The 27,684-nt window shown below is 49.0% G+C and overlaps 1 protein-coding gene across 1 annotated transcript; it reads right to left on the minus strand.

Moving 5' to 3' along the window:
- Positions 1 to 27,684, minus strand: LOC133345813 (rab11 family-interacting protein 1-like). Its single transcript, XM_061556813.1, has 8 exons — positions 27,644 to 27,684; positions 27,206 to 27,328; positions 11,193 to 11,624; positions 10,111 to 10,202; positions 9,440 to 9,491; positions 8,756 to 8,847; positions 6,854 to 7,194; positions 1 to 4,934 (listed from the first exon to the last, which is right to left on the minus strand). The coding sequence occupies exons 3-8, from the start codon at positions 11,582 to 11,584 to the stop codon at positions 4,749 to 4,751; spliced, it is 1,155 nt and encodes a 384-aa protein (XP_061412797.1). The 5' UTR covers positions 11,585 to 11,624; positions 27,206 to 27,328; positions 27,644 to 27,684; the 3' UTR covers positions 1 to 4,748.

Below are 27,684 nucleotides of genomic sequence, written 5' to 3' on the forward strand. Positions count from 1 at the left end.
TGAAGGCAGCGGTCTCCTGCAGCTTTAATTAATACAAAACCCACACTTAAGTAAAGCGTCCAAACATCAGCACAGGCGTTGTAAAATCATAGTAAATCAAGTACACACATCTCATTTGAACTGCAGAGAAACGCCTCGACACCACCACCACCGCGCGGACCATTTTATAAAAGGGAAAGCGGATAATAGATGGAAGAGTGGCGTTTCCCTACAGCGATATACAGACGCTTTGTATGAATGCAAACGCTTTGAGTGGAAGATCGATATGGAACTCAAAAATCCTGATTGTGAACTCTCCACAAGAAATCCCGTAGCACACAGCAAAACAAGATTCAGACCTTCAAGTAATGATTCACTTGCCCTATCAGAATTAGAATTCGATTGCCTACAGACGAAAAAAAATGTAACACATTTACAGCACTTTTATAAATGAAAAATCATTCGCATCACTTACGTTTGTAGTTATTCTTTTTTTGAAACACACTCACTGTGCAAAATATATTTCTGATCACATTTGTAAATATTTACCATTCAACAAACACGTGGGTGAAGAACCATGGCGGTGGATGTGCACGCTGCAGCTCTGTGCTTAACGGCGATACGCAAGGCGTTTGTCGGAGCAACACAATGTGAGCCTGGTTTGAACTCGAATGAGACTGTCTGGGATATCAGCTGGTGCAAGCTTGGGTTGTGATGCGGCCAGAAGCTGGCAGTATACCAACGCATTCTGTAATCCATATTTGCAGAGCTTTCAGTGTTCATTATCACGTAGGAGTGGGTCTTCTCCAGGTACTCCAGTTCCTCCTACATGCCACTTATTATTGGTATGGGCCAGGCATCTCAAAGCAGTCCCCTCCTAAAAATATCTTCGAGACTCAGTGAGGCTTTCTTGGTTAAAAACCAATTATTATTGTTATTGGCCTCAAGTGAAGTGCATGAATAAACTTCGCAGAGCTTGACTCTATTGCACCAACCACGACAACCATCCAGATCATCACTTTCATCATCACGACCCTGTGTATCACAACGGTATTGCAATGTGCAAATGAGGCATTATTTACCATGACAGTGAGGCAAAAGATCAACCCTTGTTTAAAAGGTTAACGTGTTTTCCCCCAACGTTTAGGAAAGGTCAGCAATGGACAGCCCTAGTCGTGGTAGTGACCACACGGCAGTGTAGTTCTCCAGGGTGGCGCAAGGGGCGATCCTGTGGCCCACCACACTCAGTGAAGCCTTTTCCTGAATAGAAGATGAACATAAGCAGAGGCGAATGTTAAGCTTCTACTGAACACCAGAGCGGAAAAGAACAGGAGAGTACAACAGGTCTCGTACAGAGACAACGAACAAAGAGACGAAATGAACGACGTGAAGTGCTGCAAGCCACAGTGAGAGATGACAAAAGCAAGAAGAGAGTGCTATGGTTGGAGGAGAGCAAGAGGTTATGAACTATGCACAGTATAACCATCTCCGTGCAACAGCCAGAGGAGGAACCTTGGAGAGCAGTTGAAAACATGACTCAGGGATACATCCACCGTGTGACAGACAGTGGACGTTTGCAAGGTGATTGGGATCCGAAGAGGGTCTCCATTACCTTGATGCCTTGTGATAATAGGTGTCTGTTTGGGGTTTGAACATCTTTACACCTCCTATATTCTTGCTATAAATGGTAAAACCTATTATTTTTTCGTCATCTTGATACCGACAAAAAGGGTCCCATATATTAAACTGCTCGACCCGCGCTATGAATATTTTGATATTTGCATATTTATCGTCTGTTCAACTTTTGCCATTCTTTTGTTTAACACTTGTAAGACAACGCCACGAAGGAGACTGTCTCTTATGTAGGCCAATCAGTTTTAAATACAATGCATGCATTATCAAAGAATGTTTGTTTGCATGTTTATCATAAGCATGTGTGGTTATTGCCAGAGGTGTGGACTCGAGTCATGTGACTTGGACTCGAGTCAGACTCGAGTCATGAATTTGATGACTTCAGACTCGACTTGGACTTGCATAACAATGACTTTGTCCCACCTCTGAGGCGTGGACTCGAGTCATGTGACTTGGACTCGAGTCAGACTCGAGTCATGAATTTGATGACTTCAGACTCGACTTGGACTTGCATAACAATGACTTTGTCCCACCTCTGGTTATTGCAGATTTGATGCCTTGCAATAGGTGTCTATTTAGTGTTTGGTCATCTTAACACCTGTATGCTTTCCAGGAAGGATAAAGGTCATTCTTTTTTTCATCATTTTAATACTGGCAAAAATGGTCTTCTGGAATGGGATCCGAGATGTTTCGTTTCAAGATGGGGGATGAAGGTGACATTTGCGAAGGACAGCAGAACGGTGCCAGAAGCAGTGATGGGGAAGTTACTTGAAGGCGGTAACGTTACACAACGCCACGTTACTCACCATAACAAGTTACCTTGATTATGGAAAAGTTTCCTTTCAGTTTGCAGTACTGATTAGTTACTCATTGACTCAGTAAATGTATCGAACGTTGCTTTTACAAGTTGCTTCAGTAAATTAAAATTCACATAAAGTTTTCGTGACTGCAGGAATTCATATTCTTTGGGTCTTTCGGTGACTTTACCGAAATACCCAAAGAATATAAAAATGCACACTCATACGCACATACACATACATGACATACTATGTGCGTACACACACACATCCGTACAAAATGTGACCATACAGTACTAAACTTGTTTACTGTACAGTAATTAACAGGATAACTAAGGTATTGTCCACATACCTCTTCATAACTCTTACTTAATGTTAATAACGATTAAGTATTTACCATTCAAACGTATAATTTAGACATTTATGACCAGGAACGCGCTGCGTTTCCTAGACACACCCCGCAGGAGTTTCACAGTAAGGGGCGATGGTGTTTCGTGTAATCCCAATTGAGTATTGCAGTGGAAGATGGCAGCCTTCATGCAGCCCCCTCTATTAAGTGAGAAATCACAACCATACGCCATTAAAACGGCGGCCGAACATCGATCATCGATCTCCAGGCCTCCAGAGCAACAACGCAATTGAATGTTCAGTGGTGTACCTTTTCACGTGGCACATGATGGCGAACGCGTTTCTCTTTCCGAATGACGTCTTTAACGTTCACTGTGAAGCAGACGTCCCATAGTATTTTTGTGTTAAGCCACACCGCAGTAATAACCAGGGTGGCCTCCTGGATTAGAAGCGCGAACCTCTGCAATGAGCGGTGAGCGTGCTACTGCTGGGCCACGTCATCACCCAGATGTTGTCTCCTTAAACGGTGCGACTGGCGTCTCACCCTGCCGTGAAACTACAACGGAGCCAGCCGTGTGGCCTGAGGAGCCGTCTCAACGTCTTGGCTCAGAGGTGACAGGGGGTGGGTCGGTGACCATCGGGTTTAAACCGGGTTCTTAAGCGGAGTCAGGTGATTGTCTCAGCCCGGTCGCCAACAATGGAACAAAAAAAAACGTGTTGCGTAAAATTTTGTTTTTAAGTTGATTTGGCCAACATTCCAGTTCTAAGAATAAAAAAATATATTTAATCTACCTAACAGTTCTCTGTCGCAGGGTATACAAAGCTCGGAAGTAGTCCTGTGATTTCTGCTTCTGTGGGACATTCTTTGATACGGGGTGGTGCACTGCTCTGCTTGATTTCCAAATGAACACGTATCTCGTGACGTGACATGAATACATAATTGGAATAGAATTTTAAAAAATTGTGGTATTTAAAAACATTATTCGAGCCTCACATTCCTCGTGGCCCTCCGCTGACACAGCGATGGAAAAAGTCGCGACACGAGGCGTGGCGCTCGGGGTGGATCTTGCACCACCAGATGCCCCTTCTGGCCCAGCCAAGTTCACTCTGCTCAGGAGTGCTCACTTTTACGGTGGCCCCCCCACACAGCAGCTCGACTGCCTCTCCTCCCACCCCACCCGGAAGGAGCCGGAGCCGACACCTGCGGGTTAGCGTCCTTCAGCCACCCAGCTTTGACAAGGTCCCTCCAACCGCACGTGCCGACGAACTCACAAGGGGGCGATGCGATGCTGAGCCCACGCAGAAGTGAAAATGGGAGGCTCAACTTTTGTGAAATGTCATCGCGTGCGCAGCGCGACCGGCCTACTTGCGTGTGAGGGGAGGCAAGGTGGCCCGCGGCGTAACTCCCATGTCCTCGAGCCGAGGGAGCCATGCGTGGCGCAGTTCAAGAGGGAGCCCTCGCCCCCGCAGAGGGAAGAACGACGCATGTCTGCCCACTTCCGCATCACAGCACGACGTGGTGAGGAGGAGAGATGAACACCGAGCTTGTTGGTGAGGTGTGTGGTGCGGTGGGCTGACGCGGGGAGGTGAGCATGGAGCCTGCTGGTGAGATGACGAAGTGAGGTGGCAAGGAGTTGAGTGGAGAAGCGGTGAGGTGGTTAGTGGTGAGGTGGCAAGGAGGTGCGTTGGTTATGTGGTGAGGAAGTGAGGTGGTTATGTGATGAGGTGGCGAGGAGCTCAGGGGTGACGTGGTGACGGGAGAAGTGGTGAGGGCTGAGGTAGTGAGGTGTTGAGAAAGTGAGGTGGTGAGCTGGTGAGGGGTGAGGTGGTGAGGGGAGAGGTGGTGAGGGCTGAGGTAGTGAGGTGGTGAGGAAGTGAGGTGGTGAGCTGTTGAGGTGGCAAGGAGGTGAGGGGTGAGGTGGTGAGGGGAGAGGTGGTGAGGGCTGAGGTAGTGAGGTGGTGAGGAAGTGAGGTGGTGAGCTGGTGAGGTGGCTAACGGCGGGGTGAGCAGGGCGTGTAGGGGACGCGAAGCAGGCAGGGCGTGTGCTCCATGACCCTGAGAAGCAGGGTGTCGATGTAGTCTTCCAAGGAGCGGATGAGGTCGTCCTTGGCCACCAGATCTTCTTTGTGATGGATAATCAGCGCAACGAGATCGGCCCGGCTGAGATTCCGGAGTTTCTGTTCCGCACACACAGGCAGGCCCAACACCGTTACCAAGTACGATAAGTCCTCGCTTAATGTGGGGGTGTTCACACAAGGCGTTTTCTCTGTAACACGCTTCTTCCTATTAGTATTAGGGAACACTTTTCACACAATACGGAACGCACCCATTATAACGCGGAACGTGCACCGTTATAACGCGGAATGACCACCGTTATAACGGACGACGACGAACTTGTTTCGAGCGGTACAGTGATACAGTATGTGCAATGATACAGTAACGCAGCGGCGTACCCTTCACTTATTTGTCGCGCTATCTTGCTGTTTCTGCGTAGTCCATCGTATCTCGCCAAACTTTATCGCTACTACATTATTTATGGAGAAATTGTTTTTGCTAAACACGTTTTTCGCTTAATGTGGAACTTTCAGGAATGCATCTCCTATCGCGTTAAACGAGGACTTACTGTACCGAGATTCAATAAATGTCACAGATGTGATTTCGCGCACAGTTTTTGTCAGATTCATAGGCGTGGGGAAACCACAGGAAAGTGGAGAGGCGGCCAGAACCAGCGCCAACAATTTCCCAAGCTCCGTTTGATCTACATTGGGACGTTTGGCCAACTCCACTAACTAGTGATTATTACACACGTGGGAGGAGACCGGAGTACCCGGAGAAAACCCATGCATGCGGAGTGCAGGGGTAATACTCGATCCCTGTACAGATGGAATACAGATGGGGATGAACCCACTTGCTGTGCTATCACCACACCCTGGCTAGAATCCAGGAGACGGCGATCTCACTGCCCCCACAGTGATGGGTTACAGGCCAAGCGCCGCAGCACGGCTGGTTGTTCTTAGATTGAGGTTGCATTTTTTAAAGATAAATGCAAGCATACAATGCATTCATGATGATAAATTATCCTTGGCATCACGATTGAGGTTGCGACAACACAGACTACTGAGCAATAGATCAAAGACAAAGATCCCCCGTATAGCCTTAACAGACTGTAGTGGCAAATGCTGTTAGCGAGTACCTATGAAGGCTGTCACGGCACGGGCAGGTAGAAGGCCAGCACCACGCATGGCTGCCTTTGTCTCTCTAAAGACGATGTTTAAATATTGCACCAGGTACTCATTTGAGACTGAGTCGACCTAAGGGAGGCCAAGGACCAGTTAGATCATCCTCACTGGTGTTGGTGGTGGCCATGAGTGGGAATCGAACTGGGATCACCGTGTTCGTAGCGGGTAATAAACACACACACATAGATTGTCTGCTACTGTTTGTTTTGTGGAAATATCTGGAAAATAAAAATTTTGATACACAACTAGGGTCATGCCCCATTCATTCATTCTGAAAACTTCTACCAAAATTCAAACTGACCCAAGATTCCAGAATGAAAAAAAGTTTCTGACTGCCGGGTGGTGTAGGGTTTAAGTTATTTGGCCGGTGACCGAGCACTGAGCACCATGGACCACACACGCTCCGTCTCATAGTCCTCGTGATTCGAGGCGAGTCCATTGTTCTTTCCCGAGCCGAACCTTCACCTAGCAGAGTCTACCGCACGGCACTGGCACATGCGTTGTGCAGTCCGGCTTGAGCCTCTCCCAAGCTAAGACTTCCACACACCTGGTGAAAGTATTAAACTAAACGATTAAACTATTTTTATTTCCCTAGGTAAAGCCCACTGAGCTATCTATCTCTTTTACAAAACAAATGATAGCTCAATGAAAGTGGCTTGTTGATTCTAAATGTGGAGGGAAAAAACGGAAAACAAATCCACGTGATCACGGGGAGAACATGCAAACTCCTAATATACAGGTGTCAGCTTCGGAATTGAACCCACGATCTCCTGCATGCCAGGCGAGGGAGTTAACATCTCCTAGCCACCGTGGGGCCACCCCTCCTGCTCCACTCCAAAAGGGACGCATGTACCCACCTCATTGTCCAAGCTCGGATGCATGGAGGCTGTGGCGAGCTCCCTCTGCTGCCGCGCTCCCGTGGGGCCCTCCCGCGGCCGCGCGCGGTTCCTGAAGAGCGAGCGGCCCTGCGTCTCAGGCGGCCTTGGCCCGAGTTGAGGCCTCACGCTTGGTTTTCCAAGCGATGCATGGCCCGGCGGCCTCGTTTCGAACTCCACGCCGCCGCCGTTGCCCGCCATCGGAGCGTCAGTGCCGTGGCCTTCGACGGCCGAGTTGGAGCGAGCCAGCTTGGACTTGGGGTCCGCTGGAATGAAGTGGTTTGATGCACTGGACGACCTCCTGTGGGTGTGCGTGTCTGCATCTGGGCGGCGGGGAGAACGGGGACCCGAGGAGAGTGTAGTTGAACGTTTGATGTTCGTTTGACGTTTGCAACGAGAGCGCTTAGCCACGTCATTCTAACTGCAATGTGGAGAGACACAATTGTGAATGTATGCGGTACCATTGGTTTCACTGTGAATCCTAAAAAATGTTCCGTGAAAACTCGCAAAGATGAGATTGTATGTATGTATGTTGAATTTGTCACACCGTATGTAGCCAACCGGGCTAATCGGAGGTGCGGGGGAAGGACAACAAACTAAACACAAAAAACTGTTTGAAATATATCAGATTGCAATCTATATTCTCTGCGAAACCAGTGGTAACCACACGTTTTTGCAATCCCTTTCCATTATATTACAGTTTGAACGGCGTGGCCAAGCGCTTTCATTACGAATCTAAAACGAATATTAAACATCCAACCACACTCTCCTTCAGTGAGAACGGACAGGCTCATATGGGGCTCTGCCCACATTCACACAAGCCGCCTCATATTGAATTAAACACAACAATGTTCACCCCCCCTACCGACTGAAAGGAGATTCATGAGACTCATTGAGGCTTTCCTGGGCAAATGAGCGTTGTAGTAATGATAACAACAGGACCTTACATACGGTGCTGCGGGCATGAGACGACGGGCTGGTTCTGAGGATGGAAAGGCTTAATGAGAAAGTAAGAATTAAATGAATTTTTTTTTACTAATACAATCATACCCCGGTTTACGTCTCCCCCTTTAAAGCCGTTTTGCAAATACGTTTCACTTTATTAATACCAATACCCGATGTATATCGGCTTAACCCACACTTACGTCACTGACAGCATCGTCAGTCAGTTCTCATCATCCGTCGCGTCTCAGCCTTTGTCTCCACCACCTACCCTGTAAATTGCTTCGACTTATGTCGTTTCGATATTCGTCATCACACCTTTCAGGAACGCATCCCCGACGTAAAGTGGGGTATTGCTGTATTTTGATTGTGGTCGTATTATTGTGAGATGACGCTCGTTTACCAAAGGAAAGTCTCACCGAGTCTCCACTCTATTTCAGGAGGGTCTTGCCAACTTTTCGCAGTAAGTGGAGGGTGCGATGTTGCTGCTGCTCTGTGCAGAATCCAAATTGACTAATTTGCGGTGCAGTTTTTTTTAAGTGGTAAATTTGAAGCCACGATGCGAGCGCACAATGGCCTACTCATTTTTTTATGCAATCACGGGATCGTTAATGTCCACCGTTAAGCAGGCGGCACATAGTATTTTACGGTCAATATACTCGCAGTATTAACCAGAGTGGCCTGCAGGATTCGAATCGTGAATCTGCTACAAGCAAGAAATGCATAACCACTGGGCCGCCTCACTGTGTGAGATGTTCACTATTCACTCCCGATGTTCAATATTCACTGCTGTGTATGTTGTTGAACTTCTTTCATCCCGTACGTAGGCAACCATGCTACTGAGTTTACACTAACGATGTGCTTGATGTGATGGCGAGTGTGGTGGAGCGGGAAAGAGGGAGGGAAGGGAGCCGTGATGCTCCTGTTGGTGCCTCTCCCGACCTTCAGGTTCATCCAGGGGGGCTCCAGCGAGACGCCGGCTCACCAGGTCCGACATGGAGCGAGCCAGCGACATGCGGCGAGGAGACGCCACGCTGCAGGGACACATCACCACCATCACCACCGCCACCATCATTACCACTATCACCACCACCATCACCACCACTGGCTTCATCACCACCACTATCACTACCAGCGGCACCATCACCACCAACATCACCAACACCATCACAACCATCGCCACCATCACTACCATCACCACCATCACCACCGGCACCATCACCACCATCATCGCCACCACCAAGCTCGGTGAGAGCGAAGGTGTGTACGTATCCGTGAGTATCGGTGAGTATCAATGTGGAGTCAGTGTGAAGGTGATTTTGTGTGTGTGTGTCATTAGAATAGCAGTTATCACACTGCGCTATGAACCCGAAGACCGGAGTTCAATTCCCGCTTATGGCCAACACCAGTGACAATTACTTGAACCAATTCAGGCCCCCACTCCCCCCCACCTCCTAAGTCGACTCAGCCTTAAAACGAGTATCTGGTGCAGTGTGTAAACATCAACACTGGGGAGACAAAGGCGGCCGAGCGTGGTATTGGCCACCCACAACCTTGTGTGCCGTGGCGGCCTTCGTAGGTGATGCTCGCTGACAGCCCTCACCATAACAGTCTTTTAAAGCGTACCTTTCCTTGAGGCCATTCTTCATGTCCTCCCCTGCTCCCGATGCCCCTTCACCTGGTGAGAAAGAGACAGAGAGAGGGAGGTCACGGGGCACGGGTTCAGTACAGCCACCGTGTCTCATGGCCCGGTGTGTAATGCTTTGTGGAAACTGTCACAAGATGCCCAAAATAACACAAACTCTCCTTAAACAGCATACAGCTGAGTCAGTGAACAAAATGCAATGGCAAAATTACTCGGAATGGCAAATCCGAGTTTAATTGTGCACAGCATAGAATACAATAGACATAACCGTATAAAACCTGGCAGTACCCTCCTGAAAAGTAACAGAGACTTTCCTTCGGTAAACCAGCGTCATCTCGATAATAATTGGGCCGTCGATTGCAGTGGGATTTACAGACACGAAAGTCAAGGGTTCTCTGAGGTGCCAGGCGCCACGTGGCAAATAAACCCCTGCACCATCAATACAGGGTGGCGATGTGGGGAGGCCTTCATCCAGCAGTGGATTGACAATGGTAATGACAATGAGTCAATATGACAAAAAATAATTCAAGGCTCTAAATGTGTGCAGTGTGTCTTATGGCGCAGTGCGTCTCATGGCCCAGTGTGTCTCCTGGCCCTGGTGTGACCTCATGCATGCGTTGTGGAGGTGCAGGGAAGAGGGGGAGGCCCACACCTGTTCTGGTGCTCCGCAGGAAGCTAATGGTCACCTCGAGCTCGCCGCGCCCCCCCGCCGTGTCGCCGCGCCCCCCCACCAGCGCGTGCCATCTAAGGGTACAACGACACCCCGGGGTCATGGGCATAGCCTCACAGCCTTATACAGGGGCAGTGTTCAGTCTATGATCAGTATTGGGTCTGCGGGCAGCGTTGGTTCTGGGCAGTGCTGGGTCTGTGGGCAGCGCTAGGTCTGTGGGCAGTGCTGGGTCTGTAGGCGGCATTGGGTCTGTGTGCAGCATTGAGTCTGTTGGCAGTGTTGGGTCCATGGGCATGTTGAGTCTGAGAATAGGTTTTCCCCTTTTTTCTGGCAACAAAACAGGTGTTAAGATGTTAAAACACCAAACTGAAACATTTTACAAGGAATAATGTCTGCATTAACCACAATACTTGTGGTCAGAATGCAAAAAAAGAATACTCTGATAATATATGCATTGTTTTTGAAATTGATTGGTCCACACCAGAGACAGCTCACTTTTGAGCCTAGTCTCAAAACGGTGTTAAACCAAAGGACGCCAAAAGGCGTACAGCACAAAGACAAGCATCATCAGAGTAATGAGAGCTCGGGTGAGCAGCTACATCATGGGATCTCCTTTGCCAGTACCAAAAAAATTTGAATTGGTTATTATCAGAGTATGTTTTTTGTTTGCATTGTGGTTAATGCAGACATGATTCCTTGTAAAAGGCTTCAGTTTGGTGTTTTAACATCTTAACACCTGTTTTGTTGCCAGAAAAAAGGGAAAACCTATTGCAGTGTTGGGTCTATGGGTAGTGTTGGTTTTATGGACAGCGTTGGGTATATGGGCAGCGTTGAGTCTATGGGCAGCTTTGGGTCGATGGGCAGTGTTGGGTCTATGGGCATATTGGGTCTATGGGCAGCATTGAGTCTATGGGCAACGTTGGGTCTATGAGCTGTATTGAGCCTATGGGCAATGGAGAAGAGGTGAAGTTCCAAGAGAGGAACAGAAGAAGGTAAGGAGGGGGACCGCCAAAATCCTGGGTTTGAATAACAGTGGCCATGCGCACGGCGCATCCATCACTCACGCGGCACGCGTCCTCGCCTTGTCCCGGTAGATCTCCTCCAGGGCTAACACCACTTTGCCCAGGCACTTGTCCGCCCCCAGCGTGACCCTGTGCATCACGGCGAGCACCAGCAGTGGCGAGTGCCTCGCCTTCGCCTTCTTCGCTCGGCCTCCCTCTCGCTCGTCTGCAGCATCGTGAACCGCCGCCTCGCCGTTGCCGTCGCCGTCTCCACCAGACCAGCGCTCAATATCGAGTGTGCACTCCTCCAGCCACTTGGGGTCACAGCTCGGCCCCTGCACTGAGGTGCGGTAGAGCTGCGTGCCCAGGCTGAAGGTCACGTAGGCATTGGCCTCCCGGCCCAAGCTGCGCGCCTGGCGCACCAGTACGTTCACGTGCGTGGGGTGCCACGCCATTGACGCCGGAGGGGAGACGCGGGTCAGGTCCGAAGTCGCGCTGGGGTCAGAAGGCACACCTGGGCAATGAGACACTGGGCCATGAGACACACCTGGGCCATGAGACACACCTGGGCGATGAGACACACTGGGCGATGAGACACACTGGGCGATGAAACACACTGGGCGATGAGATACTTAGGCCATGAAACACACCTAGGCCATGACACACTGAACCATGAGACACACTGGGCCATGAGACACACTGGGCCATGAGACACACTGGGCCATGAGATGCAACTATTACCATACAGAAGAATATAATACATATCAGCACTCCACTCCCCCTATATCTGCGTAACGTGAGAATAGGTTTTCCCCTTTTTTCTGTTAACAAAACAGGTGTTAAGATGTTCAAACACCAAACTGAAGCCTTTTACAAGGAATCATGTCTGCATTAACCACAATACTTGTGGTCAGAATGCATTTTAAAAAACATACTCTGATAATATATGCATTGTCTTTGAAACTGATTGGTCCACACCAGAGACAGCTTTCTTTGGAGCCTCGTCTCAAAAGGTGTTAGACTAGAGGACGCCAAAAGGCATACAGCACAAAGACAATCATTATCAAGAGTAATGAGAGCTCGGGGTGAGCAGGTACATCAGTACCAACATATGAGGCAGACATGATTCCTTGTAAAAGGTTTCAGTTTGGTGTTTTAACATCTTAACACCTGTTTTGTTGCCAGAAAAAAGGGGAAAACCTATTCCCAAATTTTGGTACTGACAAAGGAGGTCCCATGATGTCCGTGTAACGTTTCATGTTTATGTAGCTTGGTATTGTAGACTGTAGTGTGATCAGGATGGAGGTCATCTGCGTTTGAGCCGATTCGTACTGCAGGGAATTTAATATTCAACTCTAAGTTGATCTCGATTTTAAATTCCTAATCTGATACAGTACAGTTTTTTTATTCTGATTTCTATTCACTTCATTTTTGTAAGGGTTTTTATTTAATGTTTTAGCTTTTGTTATTTTGGTGACCCAAGTCACCCTTGAAAATGAGAGTTACTCTGGTGCCTTGAGTTATCGCCTGCGTAGTTAAATACACCTGAACTTGAGGCTGCTCCCACATCGTGTGATGTTTCATTTTTCTCCAGTTCTACTTACAGCACAAATGGTGTCTTACGATGCAGAGCCAATTTCATTCACAAAATCTCTGCTGCGAGCAGTGCACAACCCTGTGTCAGAAAACGATCATGGAAGACGAAGTCACAGAGCTACCTCAAGATTCGATGCAAAAGGTCGCTTAATTCACGATCAGTTTCCTTCCCGTGCTAATAACGCATCAGGGCATTGTCAGAGATGGGATTGAGCCGAATTAAGTGACTTAACGAATTATGAGCGCATACATTGGTAAACTTGAAACACCGGTCTAACCACGGGCTGCTGGAACCGGTATTCGGACCCAAGGTCTCAGCCGGTAGTGAAAAACAAACTGCACCACCAGCGATTTGTAACGCTGATACACACGGGAACAGTGCCTGTACGGCTCAACAGGGACTCGCGTGCCGAGCTGCCAGCCCCACCTACTCGATCACTAGACCCTCCCATTCCTCAGGTAGCCCCTCCCTTATAGCCCCGCCCCCATTGCTCAGGTAACCCACTAATCGGGTTGCTCTGCCCGGTATTTGACCAATACATTGACAAATATGAATATCTTTGTAAAGATGGCAATATTGTCGGGTGGTGGAGGGTTACTTGGCGCCTTACGTGGGACGTGTTTAACAATTATCAGGCTCGTGCAAGGTGGAACGAGTTAATTAGTGTGATGGATGAGGAGGAGTAAATTGGTAAATGCGGAAAAGACGTCGCGTGGTGGTTCGGTCGCGAGGACTGGAGATTGGGGAGATTGGGGAAACCGTGGCTTGCAATCCCGGCAGCCACCAAAACGTGGTATTGGTTTTTGAATGAACTTTATACAATTAGGTGGCGTCGTCATCCCAGGGCACAGGGGACGCCCGCTCTGGCCGTGAATGCTCGTGCAGTTACGCACTCAACGATTTACTTTTGGGGGAGGAAATGTTTTGACAGAATGACTCGGTCGCCAATCCCCACGCACACCAAGAACGCGCGCGTGCTGGAGTCCTTGCCGATCTGTGCTCGCCGTCCCTTCAGGGTCACTTTGCCGAAGGCGCGTGAATTCTTAACAAACTCGCGTACAGATCAAACCACAGGCACACACACACACGACAGTACAAAGACAGACAGACACACCCACGCACCAACGCGTAAAATGAATGCACGCGGAACTGGTCAGACTGGACGGGCGGCAGTCCAGCCGGTACACAAGAGAGCGAGCGGTACCCTGCCCATCAAGGCGCCGACATTCACAGAATACTTGGCCGGCTGCATAGCCACATTCTTTTATTTGTGTCGCTTGCTTTCGTGGGGTATGCACTATATTTAACAACAGACACACGAGGTACAGGATTGTATGTACTCGCCACTGGCATCAGCTGATAAACAATCATTCATGAGCCACTCACGACTGGCACAAGACGCACGCGCGACGGCGCTGTAGCCACCAGCCTGCTTAGCCCTCTGGGCTTCCAGGCCAGTTGTGCCAGCCTCCGACTGGCTAGGCACGAGCTTCAGCCTTAGTTCACACTCCACTTCAACTTCATACCTTTCACGTCTATCAAGCAAGCCGAAGCCTGCTGGAGAAACGCCACTTGGCGCCCTGATGCCACGGTGTGCTGGGGAGGAGGGCACGTATAATGAGCTCCGCTGCGCTTGACTGATGATGCTGGCTCACCTGCCCCCTGCCGCGAGAGAGGTCTTGACAAAGCGCTTTTCAAATTCCTCTCGCCCAGCTCTTAGGAAGCGCTCGAGCTGTTACGGGTTTGGGCGTGGGGTACAACATGGGGTCGACCATGGGTTAACGGTGTTGCGTGTTTAAGCGTGGTGGGTTGGAGAATGGGATCGAAATCGCTTTTATTTCCATAAATTCCTGTTCCGTAACTCATTATACGAGCAAGCTAACGAACATATTAATGTTATTTGGGCATAACACACCTATTCAGCATCATAATGTAGGCCTCATTCTCTCACTTCACAGCGCCCATTGTATGTGCAGGCAGCGCGAGCCCACGAGGTTTCTTGTCAGGTGGAGGCGTGGGGCCACTTCGCTCGGGCAACGTGGATCACCCCACCTCACTGACCTCGTCATCGGCCACGGGGAGGGATGAGGAGCCGAGGGGCTACGTGCACGGGACCCTGCCTGGGGAATGAGAGGCGCCTTCATGCTTGGGCTTGTGAGGTAGCCATATAGCAGTACAGAATGGAGGATTAAATCCATCCGTGCGGCGTGGGTTAAGGGTTACCCCCTCTTACGCATTGAGTTTTTCGGTGGTGACGCTCGCTACTCATAGCAGCAAGAAGGGCCTGGGTTCGATTCCCAACTCGGGCGCCTTTCTGTGTAGTGTTTGTATTCTCTCCCCCTGTTCTGCATGGGTTTCCTCCTGGTTCTCCCGTTTGCGCCCATAGATAAAACACACGTACAGTTGAACTGGTAATGGCCAAAACATCCCAAAGTTGAAAAATTACCTGAAAATTACTCAGTTGGGATTTAAGAGAGCAACATCACCCCCGACTAGGAAAACGTGACAGGACTCTCCTGAAAAAAGAATTTCGACTCAATGAGGTTTTCCTGGATAAACCATCGGATTAAACTAAATGATAGCTACTCCAGTTTCTTCCTATGTGCCACTCGTTAATGGATATTGAGCCAAACGTCCCAAAGCAGGGCCCTCCTGAAATAGCCTTGAGACTCGGCGGGGCTTTTTCTGGGTGAATAGAGGGCATTACAGTAAGTCCTTTTTGAACACGGGATGAGGTGCATTCGTCCTGAAAAGTACCACGTTAAGCGAAAACCGAGTGAAGCGAGGAATTATCGAGTTACTGAAGCACATTTGCATTGTAAACTCAGCCTACAGTCATCCCATGACAGGAACCGAGATGAGGGTACGCTGCCGCCTTACTGTATCATTCCACGTATTGTATCACTCCACTCAGCCGCGCAGCTCAAGAAAGTAGCTCATCGTCAACCACTCATAAACCGCGTTATAACGGTGCACGTTCCGCGTTACCAATAGAACTGCGTTATAGCGAAAACATGTTGTATGAAAATGCGTCAACCGATTACTTATAATGTATATACATGGAACAGACTTTATAAAAAATATATTCTTCATACTTGTTTACGTGGGGTTGCGATCCTGAAAATGTCCATGTAAAATGAATTCGCGATAAGCGTAAGGAATAACGGTCAAGGTGGGGATGCCGTTCCAGCCCATAGTTTTATTATTGTTTATTTGACAGTACACTGTTTTACAAGTTTATTTTTACGTATGTATGTTGAACTTTTTTAAATATTGTGTTTATAGATTATTTCTATAAATACACGATGTGTGACAGTCATCTAAATATGAAGTGAGTGAGAGGGAAAAGATGAGGGAGTGAAATGACGTTACGCAAGCAACTGTACTACAATACCAGTACCACAGGACTACAGTACCAACTTTCAGCATCACAGAAAGCTGCCATAACGCGAGACTTGTGTTATAGCGAGTAGTGCATCATGCGCTAGACTCACATAGCGAGTAGTCCATTACCCACTAGACTCGCGTTATAGCGAGCAGTCCATCATGCGCTAGACTCGCGTTATAGCGAGTAGTCCGTCACGCACTACAATTGCGTTATAGTGAGTAGTCCGTCACACACTAGACTCGAGTTATAGCGAGTAGTCCATCATGCGCTAGACTCGCGTTATAGAGAGTAGTCCATCACGTACTAGACTCACGTTATAGCGAGTAGTCCCTCACCTGTTAGACTCGCGTTATAGCGAGTAGTCTGTCACGCATTAGACTGGCAAAGCGAACAATCCGTCATACCCAAGACTCGTGTTATAGCGATTAGAACGTAACACCCTAGACTTGCGCTATAGTGAGTAGTCAGAAACGCGCTAAATTCGCGTTATAGCGAGTAGTCCATCATGCGCTAAACTTGCATTATAGCGAGTAGTCCGTCACGCACTTGACTGGTGTTATAGCGAGTATTCCGCCATGCCCTAGACTCGTGTTATAACGAGTAAACCGTCACACACTAGACTTGCACTATAATGAGCAGTGGGAATCGCGCAAGATTCGCGTTATAACGAGTAGTCCGTCACGTGCTAGAATCATGTTATAGCGAGTAGTCCGTCATGTGCTAGACTCACGTTATAGCGAGTAGTCCATCACGTGCTAGACTTGCGTTATTGTGAATAATCCGTCATGCCCTAGACTCGTATTATCGCGAGTAGACTGTCACATTGTAGACTCACATTATAGCGAGTAGTTCATCACCCATTAGACTTACGTTATAGTGAGTAGTCCTTCATATGCTAGACTGGTGTTATAGTAAGTAATCCGTCACCCGCTAGACTCGCGTTATAGCGAGTAGTCTGTCACGCGCTAGACTCGAGTTATAGCGAATAGTCCATCACGTGCTAGACTTGCGTTATTGTGAATAGTCCGTCACCCGCTCGACTCGCGTTATAGCGAGTAGTCCATCAATGTGCTAGAATTGCACTACAGCAAATAGTCCGACACGCAGTAGACTCGCCTTATAGCAATTATTCTGTCACACGCTAGAGTGAGTAGTTCATCACGTGCTAGACTGGCATTATAGTGAATAATCCGTCATGCCCTAGACTCGTATTATCGCGAGTAGACCGTCACATTGTAGACACATTATAGCGAGTAGTTAATCACCCATTAGAATTACATTATAGGGAGTAGTCCTTCATATGCTAGACTGGTGTTATAACGAGTAATTCATCACGTGATAGGCTTGCACTATAGCGAGTAGTCCGTCACATGCTAGACTTGCATTATAGTAAGTAATACGTCACCCGCTAGACTCGCGTTATAGCGAGTAGTCCGTCACGCGCTAGACTGGCATCATAGCGAATAATCCGTCATGCCCTAGACTCGTGTTATAGCGATTAGACCGCCACACCCGAGACTTGCGCTATAGTGAGTAGTTGGAAACGCGCTAGACTTGAGCTATAGCGAGTAGTCCGTCATGCACTAGACTTGCAATATAGCGAGTAATCGGTCACCCGCTAGACTCGCGTTATAGCGAGTCATCTGTCACGCGCTTAACTTGCGTTATAGCGAGTAATCCCCCACACCATTGACTCGTGTTATAGAGAGTAGTTGGTCATGCGCTAGATTCACGTTATAGAAAGTAGTCGGTAATGTGCTAAACTCGAGTTTTAGAGAGTCGTCCGTCACGCGCTAGACTGGCGTTTTCGCGAGTATTCTGTCACACGCTAGACTTGCGATATAGCGAGTAGTCCATCACGTGCTGGACTCACATTATAGCGGGTAATTCATCACCCATTAGACTTTTGTTATGATGAGTAGTCCATCATAGCTAGACTGGTGTTATAGCGAGTAATTTATCACGTGCTAGACTTGCGATATAGCGAGTAGTCCATCACAGACTAGACTCACGTTATAGCAATGAGTCTATCAGGTGCTAGACTAGCGTTATAGCGAGTGATCCATCACACGTGAGACCTGTTTATAGCGAGTATTCCCTCACACCCTAGACTTATGTTATCGCGAGTCGTCCGTGACATGGTAGACTTATTTTATAGCGAGTAGTCGACCACACACTAGACTGGCGTTAAAGCGAGTAATCTGTCATGCCCTAGACTTGATTATAGCGAGTAATCCGTCATACCCTAGACTTGGTTATCGCGAGTAATCTGTCACATCCTAGACTCGTGTTATAGTGAACAGTCTATCACGCTCTAGACTTGCGTTACAGCGAATAGTCCATTACAGGCTAGACTCGAGTTATAGCGGGCAGTCCATCATGCTCTAGACTCGTGTTATAGCGAGTAGTCCATCATGTGCTAGGCTCGCGTTGTGGCGAGTAGTCTGTCACCCGCTAGACTCACGTTATTGCGAATAGTTCGTCACACCCTAGACTCGGGTTATAGTGAGTAGTCCGTCACATGATAGACTTATGTTGTAGTGAGTAGTCCATCATGCGCTAGATTCGCGTTACAGCGATTATTTGGTAACGCTCTAGACTCGCGTTATCGCGAGTAATCCGTCATGCCCAAGATTTATGTTATAGCGACTAGAACGTCATGCGCTAGACTTGTATCATAGCGAGTAATCCGTCATGCTCCCGACTGACGTTATAGTGAGTAGTCCGTCACACTGTAGACTTACGTCTAGCGAGTAGTCCGTCACATCCTAGACTCGTTTTATAGCGAGTAGTCCATCACTTGGTAGACTCGAGTTATAGCGAAGAGTCCATCCCCCGCTAGACTTGTGTTATAGCGAGTAGTCCGTCACATGGTAGACTTATGTTGTAGTGAGTAGTTCATCACGCGCTAGACTTGTGTTATAGTGAGTAGTTCAACACGTGTTAACCTGGAGTTATAGCGAGTAATCCGTCACGTCCTAGATTCGTATTATAGCGAGAAGACCGTTATGTGCTGGAATTGCTTAATAGTGAGTAGTCCGTCACTTGATAGACTTGCGTTATAGTACGTAGTCCGTCACATGCTAGACTAGTGTTACAGCGAGTAATCTGTCATGCCCTAGACTTAGTTATAGTGACTAATCCATCACGCCCCAGACTTGCGCTATAGCGAGTAGTCTGTCATGCACTAGACTCACGTTAGAGCGAGAAGTCCGTCACACCCTAGACTTGCGCTATCGCGAGTGGTCTGTCACGTGCTAGACTCGCATTGTAGAGAGTAGTCCAACACCCTCTAGACTCGCGTTATAATGAGAAGTCCGTCACACCCGAGACTTGGTTATAGTAAGTAATCCATCATCCTCCAGCCTTACATTATAGCGAGTAATCCAACATGCCCTAGACTCGCGTTATAGCGAGTAGTGCGTCACGTGCTATACTCGTGTTATAGCTAGTAGTCCATCACACGCTAGACTTGCGTTATAGTGAGTGGCCCCTAACACGCTAGACTCGAGTTATAGCAAGTAGTCTATCATAAGCTAGACTCGAGTTATAGCAAGTAGTCCGGCACAGGGTAGACTTACATCATAGCGAGTAGTCCATCATACGCTAGACTGGCATTATAGCGAGTAATCTGCCATGCCGTAGACTCGTATTATAGTGAGTAGTCCGTCACGTGCAAGACTCACGTTATAGCGAGTAATCCGTCATGCCCTAGATTTATGTTATAGCGACTCGAACGTCACACGCGAGACTGGCGTTATAGCGAGTAATCCACCATGCCCCAGACTGACGTTATAGGGAGTAGTCCATCACACTGTAAAATTACGTCTAGCGAGTAGTCCGTCACACGCTAGACTGGCTTTATAGTGAGTAGTCTGTCACATGGTCGACTCGAGTTATAGCGAGTAGTCCGTCACATGGTAGACTTACGTTGTAGTGAGTAGTCCATCACGCCCTAGACTCGCGTTGTAGCGAGTAGTCCTCCACCCGCCAGACTCACGTTATAGCGAGTAATCCGCCATGCCCTAGACTCGCGTTGTAGCGAGTAGTCCGCCACCCGCTAGACTGGCTTTATAATGAGCAGTCCGTCACATGGTCGACTCGAGTTATAGCAAGCAATCCATCACCCAATAGACTTGTGTTATAGCAAGTAGTCCATCACATGGTAGACTTAAGTTGTAGTGAGTAGTCCATCACGCACTAGACTCGCGTTACAGCGAGTAGTCGGTAATGTGCTAGACTTGCATTAAAGCGAATAGTCCGTTACACGCGAGACTCGAGTTATAGGGGGCAGTCCATCATGCGCGAGACTCGTGTTATAGCGAGTAGCCTGTCACGTGCAAGACTCGCGTTGTAGCGAGTAGTCCGTCACATGATAGACTCGCGTTACAGCGAGTAGTCGGTAACGCGCTAGACTCGTGTTATGGCGAGTAATCCGTCATGCCCTAGATTATGTTATAGCGACTCGAACATCACACGCTAGACTGGCGTTATAGTGAGTAATCCGCCATGCCCCAGACTGACGTTATAGTGAGTAGTCCATCACACTGTAGACTTACGTCTAGCGAGTAGTCCGTCACATGCTAGACTCGTTTTTATAGCGAGTAGTCCGTCACATGGTAGACTCCAGTTATAGTGAGCACTCCATCACCCTCTAGACTTGTGTTATAATGAGTAGTTCAACACGTGTTAGCCTGGAGTTATCGCGAGTAATCCATCATGTGCTAGACTCGCGTTATAGTGAGCATTCCGTCACACGCTAGACTCGCATTTTAGGAGTCATCCATCACGCGCTAGACTCGTGTTATAGCCAATAGTGGATCACGCTCTAGATTCACGTTATCGCAAGTAATCCGTTACGCCTTAGACTCATGTTATAGAGAGTAGACCATCACACAGTAGGCTCACGTTATAGCGAGCAGTCCGTCACGCGCTACATTTCGATATAGCGAGTAGTCCATCATGGACTAGACTCACGTTATAGCAAGAAGTCCATCAGGTGCTAGACTAGTGTTATAGCAAGTAATCCGTCGCGCGTGAGACCTGGTTTTAGGGAGTATTCCCTCACACCCTAGACTTACGTTCCAGCGAGTCGTCCGTGACATGGTAGACTTACTTTATAGCGAGTAGTCAACCACACACTACACTAGCGTTAAAGCGAATAATCCGTCATGCCCTAGACTTGGTTATAGCGAGTAATCCGTCATGCCCTAGACTTGGTTATCGCGAGTAATCTGTCACACCCTAGACTCATGTTATAGCGAATAGTCCGTTACAGGCTAGACTCGAGTTATAGCGAGTAACCCATCATGCCCTAGATTTATGTTATAACGACTAGAATGTCGCACGCTAGACTGGCGTTATAGCGAGTAATCCGCCATGCCCCAGACTGACGTTATAGTGAGTAGTCCATCACCCTGTAGACTTACGTCTAGCGAGTAGTCCGTCACACGCTAGACTGGCTTTTTAGCGAGTAATCCGCCATGCCCTAGACTCGCGTTGTAGCGAGTAGTCCATCACCCTCTAGACTCGTGTTATAGCGAGTAGTCCGTCACATCCTAGACTTGTTTTATGCCGAGTAGTCCGTCACATGGTAGACTTACGTTGTAGTGAGTAGTCCATCACGCGCTAGACTTGTGTTATAGTGAGTAGTTCAACACGTGTTAACCTGGAGTTATAGCGAGTAATCCGTCACATGCTAGACTCGTGTTATAGTGAGTAGTCCTTTAGGGGCTAGACTGGCCTTAAAGGGAGTAATCCGTCAGGCCATCGACCCGCGTTATAGCGAGTAATCCGTTACACCCTGGATTCGTTTTATAGCGAGTAGACCATCACACGCTGGAATTGCTTCATAGTGAGTAGTCCGTCACTCGATAGACTTGCGTTATAGTAAGTAGTCCGTCACATGCTAGACTGGAGTTATAGCGAGTAGTCTGTCACACGCTAGAATCGAGTTATAGCGAGTAATCCGACATGCCCTAGACTCACGTTATACCGAGTAGTCCGTCACACCCTAGATTCATGTTATTGTGAGTAGTCCCATCACATGGTAGACTATGTTATAGTGAGTAATCCGTCACGCACTAGATTAATGTTCTAGCGAGTAGTCCGTCACACCCTAGATTCGTGTTATAGCGAGTAGTCTATCACGCGCTAGACTTGCATTATTGCGAGTAGTCTGTCATGCGCTAGACTCGCATTATACCGAGTAGTCCGTCATGTGCTAGACTAGCGATATAGCGAGTAATCCGTCACGGGCTAGACTTGGTTATAGTGAGTAATCCGTCATGCCCCAGACTCGCGTTATAGCAAGTAGTCCGTCATATGGTAGACTGGCGTCATAGCGAGTAGTCCATCATATGATAGACTGGCGTTATAGCAAGTAATCCGCCATGCCCTAGAATCACATCATAGCAAGTCGTCCATCACGAGGTAGACTAGCGTCATAGCGAATAGTCGTAATTGTGCTAGATTTGGGTTATAGCTAGTAGTCCGTCACATGCAAGACTCTCGTTATATCAAGTAGTCCATCACGTGCCAGACTCGCGTTGTAGCGAGTAGTCCTTCACACCCTAGACTCGTGTTATAGCGAGTAGTTTGTCACATGGTAGACTTACGTTGTAGTGAGTAGTCCATCACGCGCTAGACTCGCGTTGGAGCAAGTCGTCCGTCACGCGCTGGACTCGCGTCATAGCGAGTAGTCCGTCACGTGCTAGACTTGCGTTATAGTGAGTAGTACATCACACGCTAGACTCGCATTATAGCGTGTAGTCCGTCACACGCTAGACTGGCTTTTTAGCGAGTAATCCGCCATGCCCTAGACTCGCGTTGTAGCGAGTAGTCCATCACCCTCTAGACTCGTGTTATAGCGAGTAGTCCGTCACATCCTAGACTTGTTTTATGCCGAGTAGTCCGTCACATGGTAGACTTACGTTGTAGTGAGTAGTCCATCACGCGCTAGACTTGTGTTATAGTGAGTAGTTCAACACGTGTTAACCTGGAGTTATAGCGAGTAATCCGTCACATGCTAGACTCGTGTTATAGTGAGTAGTCCTTTAGGGGCTAGACTGGCCTTAAAGGGAGTAATCCGTCAGGCTATCGACCCGCGTTATAGCGAGTAATCCGTTAACCCTGGATTCGTTTTATAGCGAGTAGACCATCACACGCTGGAATTGCTTCATAGTGAGTAGTCCGTCACTCGATAGACTTGCGTTATAGTAAGTAGTCCGTCACATGCTAGACTGGAGTTATAGCGAGTAGTCTGTCACACGCTAGAATCGAGTTATAGCGAGTAATCCGACATGCCCTAGACTCACGTTATACCGAGTAGTCCGTCACACCCTAGATTCATGTTATTGTGAGTAGTCCCATCACATGGTAGACTATGTTATAGTGAGTAATCCGTCACGCACTAGATTAATGTTCTAGCGAGTAGTCCGTCACACCCTAGATTCGTGTTATAGCGAGTAGTCTATCACGCGCTAGACTTGCATTATTGCGAGTAGTCTGTCATGCGCTAGACTCGCATTATACCGAGTAGTCCGTCATGTGCTAGACTAGCGATATAGCGAGTAATCCGTCACGGGCTAGACTTGGTTATAGTGAGTAATCCGTCATGCCCCAGACTCGCGTTATAGCAAGTAGTCCGTCATATGGTAGACTGGCGTCATAGCGAGTAGTCCATCATATGATAGACTGGCGTTATAGCAAGTAATCCGCCATGCCCTAGAATCACATCATAGCAAGTCGTCCATCACGAGGTAGACTCGCGTCATAGCGAATAGTCGTAATTGTGCTAGATTCGGGTTATAGCTAGTAGTCCGTCACATGCAAGACTCTCGTTATATCAAGTAGTCCATCACGTGCCAGACTCGCGTTGTAGCGAGTAGTCCTTCACACCCTAGACTCGTGTTATAGCGAGTAGTTTGTCACATGGTAGACTTACGTTGTAGTGAGTAGTCCATCACGCGCTAGACTCGCGTTGGAGCAAGTCGTCCGTCACGCGCTGGACTCGCGTCATAGCGAGTAGTCCGTCACGTGCTAGACTTGCGTTATAGTGAGTAGTACATCACACGCTAGACTCGCATTATAGCGTGTAGTCCGTCACATGGTAGACTTACATTATAGTGATTAGACCGTCATGCACTAGACTGGCGTTATAGCGAGTAGTCCATCATGCGCTAAACTTGCGTTAGAGCAAGTAGACCGTCACACACTAGACTTGCGCTATAGCGAGTAGTCTGTCATGCCCCAGACTGACATTATAGCAAGTAGTCCGTCATGTGCTAGACTTGCGTTATAGCGAGTAGTCCGTCACACGCTAGACTCACGTTATAACGAGTAGTCCATCACGTGCTAGACTCGCGCTATAGCGAGTAGTCTGTTACACTCTAGACTCGAGTTATAGCAAGCAGTCCGTCACGCGCTAGACTTGCGTTAGCGCGAGTAATCCGTCACACCCGAGACTTGGTTATAGTGAGTAATCTGTCACGCCCCAGACTAATTTTATAGCGAGTAATCCGACATGCCTTAGATTCGTGTTATAGCAAGTAGACCATCACACGCTAGACTTGCGCTATAGCGAGTAGTCTGTCATGTGCTAAACTTGCGTTATATTGAGTAGTCCATTACACGCTAGACTCGCGTTATAGCGAGTAGTCCTTCACGCGCTAGACTGGCAATATAGCCAGTAGTCAGTTCCGCCCTAGAATCGCGGAAAATAAAAACACCGTTAAAGCGAAACTACGTCATGTAAACGCCATGAAATAAACTGGGGTTCACTGTATATGCATTGCACATACATGATTGTTGTTTCATGCTTGGTAACCCATGATAGCCATACACATACCTTTTGCGCGTGGAGCTCATTCCTCGTGCTGTGGAGATTATATCGGGGTGAGACTAGGCGTGTCCTTGTGTGAACACGGCTGGCAAGGTCACACACACACATATAGAGACTTTTCACTCTCACGAAGGGGCCCAGACATTCCGGCATTGTTGGAGCGTAAAATAAACGCGTGTCTTGAACTGAGCAACGTCATTAAAAGAGCTTCAAAAAAGAGACAATGTTGGGACGGAATCCCAAAGTGGAGCGGTGTGAGAGGGAAGACAGAAAGATAAGTGATGTGACCTTCAGTGTGGTAGGTGGGTGGGTGAGTGGATGAGTGAGTTGGTTAGTGAGTAGGAAAGTGAGTGGGTGGGTGAGTGAGTGGTTGAGTGAGTGGGTGAGTCGGTGAGTGAGTGGGTGAGTGGATGAGCGAATGGATGGCTGAGTAGGTGAGTGGGTGGGTGGGTGAGTGGGTGGATGGGTGAGTACGTGGTTCAGTCAGTTTAACACGTAGGCTTTCGCGACCAATGTTATTCATAATCAACGTTTTTGGGTTTAGATCGCGTTATTTATAAATGTGTCGTAACCCTCCACCACCCGACACGGCCAATCAGTAAAAAAGTGTCACGTTGACAAAAGACAAATAGTTCACTGCTTTAGCCCACCGGTGTGTTGAAGCCACAACATTTACAATTTGAGTACGACGTTTCGCTGGTAATTGCATCCAGCATCATCGGGCAATTCGCCAGAATGGTGAGGCTCTGCTGTGTCTCCCTCTATATAAGAACGGGAGACACAGCAGAGCCTCACCATTCTGGCGAATTGCCCGATGATGCTGGATGCAATTACCAGCGAAACGTCGTACTCAAATTGTAAATGTTGTGGCTTCAACACACCGGTGGGCTAAAGCAGTGAACTATTTGTCTTTTGTCAACGTGACACTTTTTTACTGATTGGCCGTGTCGGGTGGTGGAGGGTTACGACACATTTATAAATAACGCGATCTAAACCCAAAAACGTGGTTGAGGGGTTGAGTGAGTGGGTGAATCGGTGAGTGAGTGAGTGGGTGAGTGGATGAGCGAGTGGATGGCTAAGTGGGTGAGCGAGTGAATGAGTGAGTGGGTCAGTGAATGTGTTGTTGAACATAGCACGGGTGAGACGTAACAACAATATACGTACACACTTATTAACGCGCACGATCATTCCCAGAGGCGCCAAGCCAGGCTCGCTCGAGGACCGCGCGAGAGGGTGGTGTGGGGGTCTTTCAGCGACTCCTCGGGGTCGCCCGTGGAGTAGACGCGACTGCCAACGTGCAACGAGATGGCGGTGGCCGTGGGTTCCGGATAGCGGGGGCTCCCACGGAAACACGACGCACCGCGCGGTTGACAGAGCGACCGTCATTGTCCCATAGACTGAGTCCCCCCCCCCCCCCACACGCGGATGGGAGGAATAATCGAGTGACGTTTACGGCAACAGTAGCCCGTGGTAGGCATAGTAGCGACAGAAGAGCGACAAGGAGGTGTCTGACCGTCGACGGTGAGCGAGCGAGTGAATAAGCGAGTGACGGATCATCGGCAATCATCCTGACTGCTGCTGCTTCTCAACTGGTGCAGCAGTCAGCTGCATTCCCCGAGATGTGACAGCAGCAACCGCAGCCGGATTCCCGCTGAATGCGCTAGAGGCTCGAGCGTAATGCGGAGTGAAGTCTGCGTGAGTGGCCGTTGTAGAGAGCTCGCTGCTGACAGTCGACGCTTTTTTGTGGAATTTCCGAGTTCCCCGAGAGAGAGAGGGGGGGGAGACACGGTGAGAGGGAGACAGAGACACGGAGAGTTAGACAAGACACGGGGTAGAGACACAAAGAGGCGCAGACTGAACTTGTGCGTACAGCGACACAGAGAGTCACGGGGAGAGTCACTGAGAGCGTCATGGAGAGAGGCACGGTGAGAGTAATGGAGAGAGACACCGAGAGTAGAGAGGCAAGGGGACGCGAATACAAACACCATATTGGCCTCCACCAGCCCCCAGGTACAACGCGGGGGCTCTGACACGCCCCCCCCCCCACCCCCCTGGCCTGGCAGGTGGCGCTCCGGGAGGTCGCGGCTCAGCCACTTCACACTCGGCCCTGGCGCCGCTGCCACAGGAGTGAGAGCCGCGACTCGAGGAGCCCAGGGCAAGCCGGAGAGCCATCACATCCTGGGCTCGAACTCCGCTTCTCGCAACCCCTCTGGGTGTACAGGCGCAGGCAGCGCTCGCTCGCTCCTCACCTGAGCAGCGGGCGGGTGGGGGGGGGGTCCGGCGCTTGGAGATGAAACTCCACGGAGCTCACGAGCGGTGACGATTTCGGGCCCCTGGCGCTGGCCCTGAGTGGCGCGACGCTGCTGCGGGGGCTGCGTGCGGTGGCGGTGGTGACGACGGGGAGAGGAGGGCGAGGAGGCGGTCAGGGGGAGGAGGAGGAGGGGAGGAGGAGGTAGGGGAGAAGGAGGAGGGAAGGAGGTAGGGGAGGAGGAGGATGCTGCTGCGTAGAGCGAGAAGAGGGTGGCAGAGCTGCCACCTCGGTGTGCGTCGGACGTATTCTCATCAACGCCACTGAGTGGATTCCTGCCGCTGCAGGAATGCGCGGCATTCGGGATATGTGGAGGGAGGGCCGGAGGGCGGGAGGGAGCGAGCTGGTATAAGCAGCCGTCTCCGCCTGCGTGGCTGACCTCGCAAATGCCGCATCGCAGCTCCGAGTTGAATCAACAGC

This window comes from Lethenteron reissneri, chromosome 23 (genome assembly GCF_015708825.2).
Source record: "Lethenteron reissneri isolate LAM-NWPU_2019-01 chromosome 23, ASM1570882v1, whole genome shotgun sequence".
NCBI lineage: Eukaryota > Metazoa > Chordata > Hyperoartia > Petromyzontiformes > Petromyzontidae > Lethenteron > Lethenteron reissneri.

Bases quoted from the DNA above. Each gene is read 5' to 3' on its own strand.
- LOC133345813 (XM_061556813.1), bottom strand. From the start codon at position 11,584: ATGGCGTGGCACCCCACGCACGTGAACGTACTGGTGCGCCAGGCGCGC. The intron at 8,848-9,439 runs GTACGCTTTAAA...GTGTCCCTGCAG, and splicing joins AAGAATGGCCTCAAGGAAAG to CGTGGCGTCTCCTCGCCGCA. The intron at 7,195-8,755 runs GTCGGGAGAGGC...CCCGCCGCCCAG, and splicing joins CCCCCTGGATGAACCTGAAG to ATGCAGACACGCACACCCAC.